At 37.5% G+C, this 12,606-nt stretch overlaps 1 protein-coding gene across 2 annotated transcripts in view; it reads right to left on the reverse strand.

The window, feature by feature from the left end:
• HBS1L (HBS1 like translational GTPase) overlaps nt 1–12,606 on the reverse strand; it is a 59,085-nt gene that overhangs the window by 19,348 nt on the left and 27,131 nt on the right. For both annotated transcript variants that reach the window (XM_054399242.1, XM_054399241.1), the window contains 2 exons: nt 8,930–9,038; nt 54–310 (listed from right to left, as the gene is read on the reverse strand). In XM_054399242.1, coding sequence (XP_054255217.1) covers nt 54–310; nt 8,930–9,038 — 366 coding nt within the window. The remainder of the gene's footprint in view (nt 1–53; nt 311–8,929; nt 9,039–12,606) is intronic.

Consider the following 12,606-nt stretch of genomic DNA (forward strand, 5'->3'; position numbering starts at 1 on the left):
CAACACAGTTTTTAATCTCCATGTTTGTAAAAAATGTAATTTAACATTATTACCTATTACCACCAAATTAAGTAGTTGCTTCCCTCCTTGTCTCTTCTCCAACTCTGCTTTCACATCTATTTGCTGTTTTGTCTTGCTTGACTTTTTTACTGGAGTAGACACTACATTCTGCTCTTCTGAAACCTGCATTACTTGAGGTGAAAGACAAGATTGTGAGACTGCTTCAAGTAACCCAGAAGCTACGCTGGCACCTTCAGTTAACGATCCTTTTTGAGGTGTGTTAACGTGGCCATTTTCTTCAGCAGTCATGCTAAGGGGGAAAAAAAGAAAACACAAGGAATACAATGAGAAAGAAGCCACAGAAATACAGGACAGAAATTGAATTTCCTCTTCACTATCGTGCAAGCCCCAGAGAGAGCATGTGATAAGCCCATTAAGGTGGAAGTGATAATAAGCAGCTGGATACAAACCGCAAAGATAGCGGCTCTGAATATCTTGTCTGAAAAGCACTGTGTACAAAAACAAGATAAGAAATAACCTTGCAAAATACATGAAACAGATAAATAAAAGCTTCCCACAGCCACTTCTCTCAAGAGGGTGGGAAAGGATAGTCCCGCAGAACAACTAGAGAGAGTTACTTGTCTGAAGTAAGAGCCCAAGACAACTTTGAAACATCAATCCTGAAACAGCTTCCACATACATTACAGATGAACATAGCAATGTTCTATTGTGAGAACAGCAACACAGCATAAACAGTGGATACTCAGCACATCTAAGCTACAATTTAAGGTGCAGTGCTACAGAGAACCATGGTCTCCCTAAAATTAAGGGACAGAGTTTGAGGGCTAGAATGATACAGGTACAGAAGCCCAGTTGAGACAAACTAACTCTCATAATATCACACAGATCACGGGACCCACTCCATGTCCATCCTGTATTGTGGACTCCAGACCTAGATGCAGTACTCCAGGTGAGGTCTCACCAGAGCAAAGTGGCAGAATCACCTCTCTGGATGTGGTGGCAAGGCATCTTTAGATGCAGCCCAGGGTGTGACTGGCCTTCTGGGCTGCAAGCACACATTGTCTGCTTATGTCCAGTCTCTTGTCCATCAGCACCCCCAAGTCCTTTGCCACAGGGCTGCTTTCTATCACCTCATTCCCTAGTCTGTATTGATCGCGAAGATTGTTCCAGCTCAGATGCAGAACCCTGTACTTGCTCTTGTTGAACCTCATGAGGTTCACCTGGGCCCACCTCTCCAACTTGTCCAGGTCCCTCTGGATGACATCCTGTCCTTCTGGTGTATTGACACCACCACTCAGCTTGGTGCCATCTGCACGCTTCTGATGGTGCATTCAATCTCACTATGTCATTGATAAAAATACTAAACAGCACAGGTTCCAGTACAGACCCCTGAGGAGCACCGCTTGTCACTGCTCTCCATCTTGACTTCAAGCCACTAAGAAATAATACTAATATTATTTTCTTATATGCAAGCAGCAAGACAGAAGTTGTTAGCAAGGGTACAACAAAATTATAACATAGCAAACTTCAATACACAAATCACTGACCACTATAGCATATTGACAGCACCTACAAAGTACTACATTTAAAATTTCATTCAAGAGGCAGCTTCTTTCCCCTGGAAAACTGAAAATCCTTTCCAATGCAATCCCACCATGCTGCAGCGTGCTTTCTAAGCAACAGGTTCATGAACGCTCTCAAACTTGCGTCTACACATCCAGCATAAATTTTTCACTCTCAAGTTACTGTTTACGTACCCCAACTAACTTCCCAGTTTTTCTTTTAAACTTCTGTCATTGGTACCTCAGAATCCCACATTGTGTCATTTTTGCTTTTACTGGACATTAATTCTCATTTTCTGCCTGCATAGGAGCATTTTCATTGTGTTAGTCTCTTTCCATTACATATACTTCAGGTAACCACAGAGTCCAAGTATGTCAGTCTACTGAATAAAGCAATTCAACAGCTAGAATGTAAAATAATTAAACCTAGGGAGTCTTCAGACTGAACATAAAATTGGGCTTTGCTTATACCACTAAGCAACACTGGATATTCTATAGATCACCTTCCCCCCCCCCCCCCAGTTTCAGACTCCATCTGTCATCAGTATTGGGCAGAGTGATTGATTTTTGTTTCAAAGCCAAGGTTTTCTCTTGAGTTAGAAAGCCCAAACCAGAAATGTAAACACACTGCTTTTTGGCTAAGCTCCCCAACCTAAGACCAGAGTCTTGCCTCAAGTCTGGATACACAAGCACGTTTCCAAATTGACTTAGCAAAGAACTCAGTGCACACTGCACAGATTGTGCATATGCTTTTGCATAAGGCATAGATGATTCTATACAAAGTCAACTCACTAGAACATATCCTATCAAAATGTTCTAAACCACATGAAGAAGGGCAAGTTTATATCATACTGCCTCAAGTCACAATCATGACATTTTAGATCTGACACTACGAAACCAGTTGTACTGTATCACAGTTTACCCTTAGACAAGTTCCAGAATATAATATTCTACCTTGACAAGCTGAATACCCTTTATAAGAAGACAAACTTGATGGCCTAAATTCCAAAAACTATTACACCATGACTGCTTTAGATATAGCTATGGTGAGAATGGAACCGGTTGCCCACCAAGCCAAGTCTAGTGGAAAGGTGTCCCTACCCCTTGCAGGGAAGTTACAGTAGATGATCTCTAAGGTCCCTTCCAACCTGAGCCATTCCACAATTTTGTGGGCATTTTGCTTCATAAAAACTGACTCAAAATAACCAAGCTGATAGAAGGTAATCATAGAGAGAATTGAGTTGACAAAGCTTTCTACATATTAAAATACCATATTTAAAATCAAGGTAATATTTGCCTGAATCATATATTGAGAGCCTCATATATTTACAATTAACTTTCATCAAACATCTTTCATCAAGATTAAGACACTCTTCCATCTTTTTCCTTTTTTTCTTTTCAGATAAACTTCAGTGTCAGCAAAACATCTAGCATTTTCACATTCAAGTATTATGACTAGTCTAGTATCACTATGCAAAAGTCACACTGTCCTGCAAATATTGTATTTTACATTGATACCGAGTTTTCTTCTTTGAAATTCTACTACTTGAAGTTCTGGAGAGAAATAGTTGTATAAGAAGTTCTATCAAAGCAGCCTTCACAGTTGGCTGTAGTTTTCTCTCATTTTCAATGTCTGCACTTCTTCTCAAGCTACCTATTAAAAAAATATCAAAAAATTTAAAACCTACTTGCAGCTTCATCTAAATAACGTGCCCACAAACATAACTCTCCTGTTTTTCTATAGCTTTCCAAAGCATATTCAAAGAGTGCCAAACCAAGCATACTAAAAGGCAAAAATGTATTTTGAAAGCCACGTTATTTGTAAGCTTCTGAATTCTATTTTGTTTAGCTAGGTGATGATTTTTTTTCTAATCCCAGATGCTTGGATCTTCTCGCAGGCCAAAACCTATGTCAGTAAGGATTGAAAAAAAAAAAAAAAAAACACCAAAAAACCCCCCACAACCAAATAAAACACGAGATAGATGCTGAGTGATAGAATTCAAATTGATTACTGCACCTGAAAGAATGGTGGTTATTGCCAGATAAAATAAGTACTCTCTCAATTCTAGGTAGCTTTTTTTGTGACCCACTCCTTAAGGCTGCCAAATAGTTTTCATGTTGGATAGTGCAAATAAAGTGCAAAAGAGGTGAACTAATGAGTGAGACATTTCTGCAGCCATCAAAATATTTGGCCTTGCCACTTTTTCAAGGGTACAATACTTGAACAGTCAGTATGCTGCTCCATTTAGAAGTTTCAGGTATTACCATGTTTTGGAAATCTAAAACCAATCTGTGCCATGATAAACCAAGACCTGTCATTTCAGAGGAGAAACACCAGAATAGATAGTGTGTATAATCTACTTATAGAGTATCTCTGATGAGATAATTCAGCTTTTGCAGCCTAATGTTGGGGAGAGGGAGTTTATTGCTAAGTACCTAAACAGGAAGACAGGCAGATGAAATGCACAATTCCAGTCTCATGGAAGTACACAAATAGAGATGCAGCAGTAAGACCCTGACAGTTAGTCCTCATAGCAGCCAGATGAGTAGTTCATTGAAAGCTTGGTAATAGCTCAGAAAAATGCTAACAAGCCTCATCTCTTAACAGCCATTAGAAAAATGAATTATATTGAAAATGTTTCTCAGTAAGCAGTTTCCACTGATGTTTTTCAAAATTATTGAATTAATTCTGCCAGAAGATAGAACTTACAGGCTTAACACAGTAGAACCTTGTACATCACTAGTGCAGGCAGCTGAGGGTATAAACAAGTCAACTGCATTAAGCAAGCATCTTTAGTAGCATAGTTCAAATTAGGTCTGAGTTATGTTAAAATATTGTATAAAAAAAAAAATTGTATTTGAGGAAGAGCACTTCCTAACCAATTGCTTGCATCTTTGTATGAGAATTTGATGGAACCACCAAGATTGGTCTCAGTTTGCCAGTATCTGTGTCTGTCATTTCAGAGGAGAAATGCCACTTTACTACTAGCTGCTGACTTGGAGGCACTGAACAAGCAACTTTTGACTACTTAAAAGGCCAAAACCATTACAGACCTTGTACATGCACTGAGGTCATGTACTCAAGAAGGCTTAACCACCAACAATTCAGCCACAAATGTCACAAGAGCTTACCACAGCTTTTTGTTAGGAAATCAGAAAATACACAGAAGTCTGGCAAGGGCAAATATTTAGTCAAAATTAAAACTGCCAGGCTAAAAACTTCCTACATTGTCTTGCCAACAAGGATCACAAGAGTAAACCAAGTAAAGCATTATGGTTACAGTTACATCACTATTTTCTGGGGGAAATCAAAAAATAAAACATATATTGTTATAAGACATATCAGAAGATGCCCAACTTCATGCAACTGTTGAAAGGTTCATGCTACCATGCATTCAAAGAAGAACCTGAACGCTTATCTGATGGAGACTAACTGCATGATTTAGCTTTTAAACATTATTTTCGATCTTCTAATCTGGACGTTTAGAGAATTATTTATATACAACTGACTCTTTCGGAGTACTTACAGTCATTACAGGAATGTCTACATTTATTTCCCCTTTCAAAATTATTAAATTATTGGTCAGGCTGCTTAGAATAATCATCCCTTCTTGCTCAACTTCTTCTGGCTTCCTTTATTACTTAATAGGAAGAAAAAGACTGATAAGTAGTTTTGTTAGGGCATCAGAAAAACAGAAGTGAGCAAACTCCATTTTCCAGAGACAACCCCATGAAGAACATCCAGCAACAAAAATCAGCAAATGCTCAAAGCAATATTTAAATAATCCATTCATTTTAAATAAAATTTCTTATTATGACATCACAACTCACGTAAGTCTGAAGCAACTGAATAAGACCACCACTGGTTGTAAAAAACATGGTCCACAAATTACCATTAAGATCACATGAAAGGTGACAACAAAAACTAGTTAACACATACTATACAAACACCTTCTAACAGTGTTTGCTCCAACACCATGCAAATATTTGGGGGTGGAAGTAGGTGGTTTAGAATGCAAACTGCTATGACTTACAACACTGCCTTTGGTCAGTGATATGTACTTAGAAATCTGTGTTATTATAAATCCTCTGCACTATGTTTATCAAGGAACAATAACAGAGATGACTCAAAAGAGCAAGCCTTTCTTAGGCTTTCATTCTGTTCCCTGACAACTCAACTTTATGCTGTCAATAATCCAGAAGACAACTGTAGAAGAAAAAGCCCAATTGTCAAGCTCATGGAGTTAATGCAGAAGTTCATGTTTTGCTTTGGTTTTAAAGTTTAAAAATGGATGCATACAAAGTCATTACAAGCTTGCAAGACAATGCTACTGGCTCAGCTAACCACAGTGTATTTAGCACAGAGACAGTGAAAAGGAGCTAGCCAAGCTCCAACTGCTAGGAAAAGAAGCAGGAGAGCAAATGCTACACTCCTACAGCAAAGAAAAAAATGCAATGCAGTTATGCTCAAGGCCTCCTCCCCCATTTTCCATACCAAAGTCCTAGTGTCTTGGTAGGACTGGCCTGTAGGACATAGGAAAAAAGGAGGCCATTATAGACCCGTTGAAGCAGGGGTCCTTAGACATGTAGATAATTTTACCATTTAGATTGCACTTTATTCCACATTCACTGACTGGTTCAAATCAGAGACTCACAAAATGGTAGGGGTTTGAAGTGACTCCTGGAAATCGTCTAGTCCAACCTCTCTACTAAAGCAGGTTTGCCTAGATAGGCTCCACAGGAAAACATCCAGGTGGGTTTTGAAAGTCTCCAGAGAAGGAGACTCCACAACCTCCAAGGGCACTGTGTTTCAGTGTTCCATCACCCTCAAAGTACTTTCTCCTTAGGTTCAAGTGAAACCTCCCGTGTTCTAGTTCACACCTGTTACCCCTTGTCCTATCACTGGGCACCACTGAAAAGAGCCCAGCCCCATCCTCATGGCCTCTCGACCCTTCATATAGTTATATACACTGACAAGAATCCCTCTCAAGTCTTCTCTTTTCCAGGGTGAAGAGCCCCAGGTCTCTCAGCCTCACCTCATACAAGAGATGCTCTAGTCCCCTAATCATCTTTGTCACCCTTTACTGGACTCTCTCCAGTACTTCCCCGTCCCTCTTCTATTGGAGCCTGGAATGGACACAATACTCCAGATGCAGCCACAGCAGGGCAGAGCAGAGGGGGGAAGAGAATCTCCCTTGACCTGCTGTCCACAGTATTCTTAATGCATCCCAGAATACTGTTGGCTTCTTGGCCACAACAGCACATTGCTGGCTCATGGTGAACTTGTTGAACACCAATACTCCCAGGTCCTTGTCTGCAAAGCTCCTCCGCAGCAGAGATCTCATACTTTCTTTACAAATTGTTCCATTTCTTATATATTCCTCCCACTTAAAGCTAAATATCTAATGTGTATCCAATTTCTACAGCAAACTGGGCTTGTTCTCCAGCAGTATTTCAGCAGTACCACTAAATAAGTGAGGTGAATTAAAAAACATCTTCACAATATTGAGGATTTATCCAAAAGGATTACCATCAGGTCCTGAAGACTTAATTTTTTCTGTCACAAAAACCGAGCATGTCACTGAACTGGAAGCAAGCATGACACAAAGTATTTCAGGGTCAATAAAGTAAAGCAAAGCAGCTGAGAACCATGTTAGAGCCAACCATCTTTTGTCAGAGACTGAGTCATCACTAGCCTAACCAGGAATACTTCAGTCTACAGATGAGGATGCATTCTTGTTAGGTCCTCCTTCCCTATGGACCTAACACACATAACACAAGGCATGGCAGTTGCTAAAAACACAAAGACACAAAATTCTGCATTTGCTCTTTTATAAAGAAATATTTTAAATAATCATTATTACAGATAAAAATAAATAAACTAACTCTCTAATATCCAGGACTACTCAGCAGATCTTTTTCACTCACTTTAAGATTCCGTTCTTTTTATAGCCTTATATCAAAATTAATCTAATTCACAGAAGTCCCCATTAAAAACTCCAATTTTTAAGAAATGCAGTAGAAATAACAGAGATGAAGATGCCATGACATTGGCAGGAATTTTGTGATCAAGTCCAGTTGTCACATCTTGAGTCACTGATTGAAGGCAAAGGGGAAAACAAAGAATTAAGTTCCCTTTTATATACTACAAATATTAAAGAGTACAAATGAGGATTTTCAAAAGCCCCAAGTTTTTCATTTGGAGTTTATTGCAACTAAGTAGCTGAATGACACTGATGTCTCTCAGCAATGGCACCTAGGGAACAATTGTTCCTAAAGGGAACAATTACATTAGTTTCACATGTTGGATTAAATGTTTAAGAGATTTAAGTAGATGCAACTGCTAGTTTTCCTCTCAGTTATCAAACATGCACAAAACATTGTAAAATAAAGACCATGCTGCCCTCTTACTCCCAAAAAAAAAAACCCACTTTCAGAACTACAAATACTGTAGGATGAGGGGGAGATATTGGCACTGCTTATGCTTGTTAATTTTTCTCCTGAGGGCATGTTATAGAACTTCTTGCTAGAGATTAGGGGGATATTGCAGAATGGACAGAGTAAGCACATGCAGTTATTAAGAAAGATCCATTAACTATTCCTAACAGAAAAACAAAAATTAAAAATTAGTAAGGTGGGGAGCCAGGGAATATTATATGTAATGACATTTGACAGACTGTATTCCCAACATGCATGTCCTGTCCTTACATTTTTAAGTCTTCACTGCTGGCTACTGTGGTAGGTGGGCTGATTCAGACATCTGTTTTCTTGCTCCCACAAGACATCCCTATAACAGTTCCAAGTCAGGATATAATCCCCACTGTTGCTCAACCACTCTAATTTAGCTAAAGCATGAGGACTTATTTCTTCTCTACACCAGTTATACCCTAGACATCTGTTAAAGTTAATAAAAGCTGCAGAGGAAGGCAGAGTTCAGCCACAAGTGATTGGTTTCCTCATAAATTATTCTTAAATGTATTACTTCCTTTGAAGAACAAGCAATTACAGTTAAGATTTATTGATTTCATAATTCCACTTAGAGAACTAAATTTAAAATAAACGAACACCAAGAAAGTTCAGTATTCTATGAAGCGGATGTTTAAATAATCTGACTAGCTGATATCTCTTTGCACTATTCATAGTGAAAGGATTTGCTAAACTCAAAACGTGAGGTACCGTCTTCTGAAAGTAATTCTGAGTCAAACAAGAAGCTGAGATGGTTAGTTCTGGATAGTGACACTAAAACTGCTGTAAAAAATAGACAAAAAAGAAGAAAACTTGCTACAGGTGCATCAGTCTTAAAGAAGAGCTGCTGATGTACCTTGATGTATGAAGGCTTGGCTTACCATGGAACTTCAAATCCCATAGACTGTTTCTTTCCAGACACTGTCATTTTGGCAATTTTTGGCACAATTTCAGATTCCATTCTGGCTGATTGGGAATCCCTTGTTTTTCCTAGTAATAGACAAAAAGTAAGTTTGAACTTAAGGTTGTGGCTAATAGGTATTAAAAATAAATTTTAACAAGTTACATTACTTCTATGTAACCCAAAGATACCAGTCTGTGATGATAAATTCTCACACTTCAGTATCTCACTTGCATGTATTGCATATTGAGTCAAAATAATTTACAAACAGTTGTATTTATTGCAAAAAAATCTCATCTGTATGTCCACACAGTCACATGGCACCTATACCACTCAAGAAGAGCTTTACTCACAGCAGCTCAATACCTGGTTAGTTTAATTCTTATTTAGAATTTTTCTTCTGCCTTAACATCGTTGAGCCTAAAGGCTACTATTTTAAGGTTAAAATGAATAAATAAAATGTCTACACCTCAGGTACTGCTAGCAGCAGCACAAGCTATGTGTGGGCTATCAGGCCTTCCCAGAAATCTGGAAACAGAGTTGTCTTGTACTGAATTACCCTGAAGAAGCCAAGCAATACCAAAAAGCTAGCTAATTTAAATAAAGGTTATTTAGAAATATTTACCATAGTTGAGTAACTTACTTTAAAAGTTATTAATTTTTACCATAAAACTTGAAAACAATTACAGTAAGACTCATTCTTAACTTTGTGAAACTGCAGTTTCACAAGTAATAGCACTACGATGCTATTAGTTCCTTGTCAAGCTGTTAAAAAAATACTTTTTTTTTCTCCTCTAAGAAAAGAAGGTTAAATAAAGGAAGTATACTAGCTCTTGTCTTTTCATAGTTTCCTGTTTAATATGTTAGAATCCCTCTTCTCTTCAAGGAAAAAGACTTGCAGTTTTACATCATGAGTGACAGTGGCTGCATCTTCTGTTCTGAAAGGTGTTACACACAGAGGAATGCAAAACAATAACCTGAATTCAGAATTCACCTGCAAGGTTTAGACAGTCTTCACCCACATGTTTATCTGAAAAGTAGAAAAACACTGCTACTCTTTCAGTAACAGACCAGTTCAGATACTCAACTAAATACTTACTTTGAATAACAAGTATTTTAAATTACAACTATAAAATGGACTATTGGAGTATTTGGTCCTACTCATATAGGTTAACTTTTTACCATGTTCTAAAGTATGATGGGTACTTTAAAACTACAGAATCATATTGCTTTGCAGGTTATATACAAAGTTGTGGTCAAGGCTGCTAGCAGGTAAGGAAACAGAATGATGCAGACATATCTATAATAGACAGTACACCAAAAAAAAAAAAAACCACCATTGTGCAACTTTTTCTAAGCAGTCACACCACACAGAGACAGTCTTATTTAAATGATGACATGGTCTTCATCTCTCTCATTTGTCTTATCTTCTGAAACTCATTTTATTTACATGCCACCTGGAGACCTCTGCAAGAAGTATTCTGTCTGTTATTAATAGTTGCATAACAAGTGCACCATAAATAAGGAAAAAGAGTAAGAGAAACAAAGACAACAGCACAAGTCATGGTTACGATAATCACAAATCATGCAACTGACAAATAGTAGATTCAGAATACAAAATTCTCAAATCACTGGACAAAGACTACTAGTTAAGAACAAAGATTTTGTGGCACCTTCAAGCTCCTACATATGATTACCTACACCATTTTTAAAATAAGTAATAAATTACTTGAGTTACAGTAAAATTATATTACTTTTGTTGCCACCTTTTTTTTCCCCACTTCAATTTCAAAATTTTCAAGCAGACATCACTTTCAACTAGCAGTTAAACATGAAGGCTTTGCATGTCATTTGAAAGCTGAATTACAGTTAATTCTGAGAAAATGGTATGTTTGAAATCTGGCTGCTAAGAACTAATAATTACCAAAAAAAAAAAAAACCCAATGTAACTGAAATGAGATTAATTCAAAGAAACCCAAGGTAACAATTCATAGTATACAATTTGAAAATAACTTGCAATCTATTAGCAATATTTGGTACCCATGACAATGACACAAAATCAAAAGTCAAAGTTTTTATAAAATACACCTTACCTAATCAATTTATAAATTAAGTTTCACTCTGTACACAAACCTGTCGGGTGTTTGACACTGATCAAAGTTAAATGTACAATGAGACAAAACACATTCAATGAATCAAGTACCTGACATAGAAAGACAGAAATTTAGGAGTAGAGATTAGAAAACACTAGAAGTTGAAGGAAGATACAAAAATAAAATTAAAATGAGCAAGAGAAAGTAAATGTCCATCAACAGCATTGACAGTTTGGGTGTTGTTTTATTTTCTCTTTAGTTATTTTTATAAAGCACTAATACTTCATACCATAGGTAGAAGAAGGAAGCAGACCAGTATCATATAAAGACAAATCAAATCACAGAAGATAATCCTAGAATGGTGGCATTCATACAGATGCAAAGACAACATAGCAATTGTTAGTAACACTGCTGACAGAAGCATCAAAGGTAATTTTCTGACCTGAGTGTTTTTATAACCAAGTATAATAAAATCAAGCAGCATATTTGAGATAAGGACTAAGTCTGTCTTTTATGCACTGCAGGCACCATTAAAGATTAATAATTATGGGGTTCTTTACAAAGGACACAAGGCTGGGAAAGGATACTTTATTATCTAATCTGCATGATAAATTCTTATCTGCTTTAGCAGGCAAAACAAAAGCTATTCAACATTTAACAGATTGCATGCACCCAACTGCACCTTGGACTAAAAGGGAGTCAATGTACAACGCAGATACAATTCTTCTTAATAAGCACAGTATCCTACAGCAACTGAAGTGCACTACAAACCTGGAAGAAGTATAGGAATAGCAATCCCAATCTGATCAGGACAAGGGTACCTGTGAGGAAAATTAACTCTGAAGGAAAAGGATCTAGAAGGTTTTTGCCAGAACAACTTGACATAAAATTCTTCATGCCTACTGCCATTTGGACATTTTCAAACATGCACCCAAGTAACTCAATGACAGAATGTTTCCTAAACCAAGAATATATGTACAATGAAAACAAACATGGATATATACCTCTCATAAAATTCTAAAGACGACCCCATAACTCCTTTTTGACATTTCACTACTCTAGCACTGCAAAAAGAAGAGTGAATCACATGCAGGTAAACGCACTGATTGGCCAACAATGTCAAACTGCAGAGCAAGAGATTTTACTGAAGAGGACATTCCACAAAAATTCCAGCAATTCACTAGCTTAACACTAAGAAAACTAAAGAAATTTTCTTTTTATGAAAACAGAAAGTATGCATTCATGAACTATAAAAACGTGGACTCGTCAGCATGATAGTTCTCATAATTCAGAATGCTTAAAAACTTCTAGCCTATTTTAAGGAAAGCAGTTTTCTAACAGGTATTTCATATTTAGACTGCACTGACATCAGAGTACCTTGACTAAAGCACACCACAGCTATGAATCAAACATTACTACAAAACCAAACATGCACTGATATACCTCGTTGCAGCGTTAAATCAGGATGAGCCTAATACCAAAGAGGACAGACCTGAACTGACACTACTCCAGTACAACTACAGCCGTGCTTTTACCTGTTCTCTGTCTGCCCGTTGGTCTTCTG

The sequence above is a fragment of the Indicator indicator genome, chromosome 2 (assembly GCF_027791375.1).
Source record: "Indicator indicator isolate 239-I01 chromosome 2, UM_Iind_1.1, whole genome shotgun sequence".
NCBI classification, from domain to species: domain Eukaryota; kingdom Metazoa; phylum Chordata; class Aves; order Piciformes; family Indicatoridae; genus Indicator; species Indicator indicator.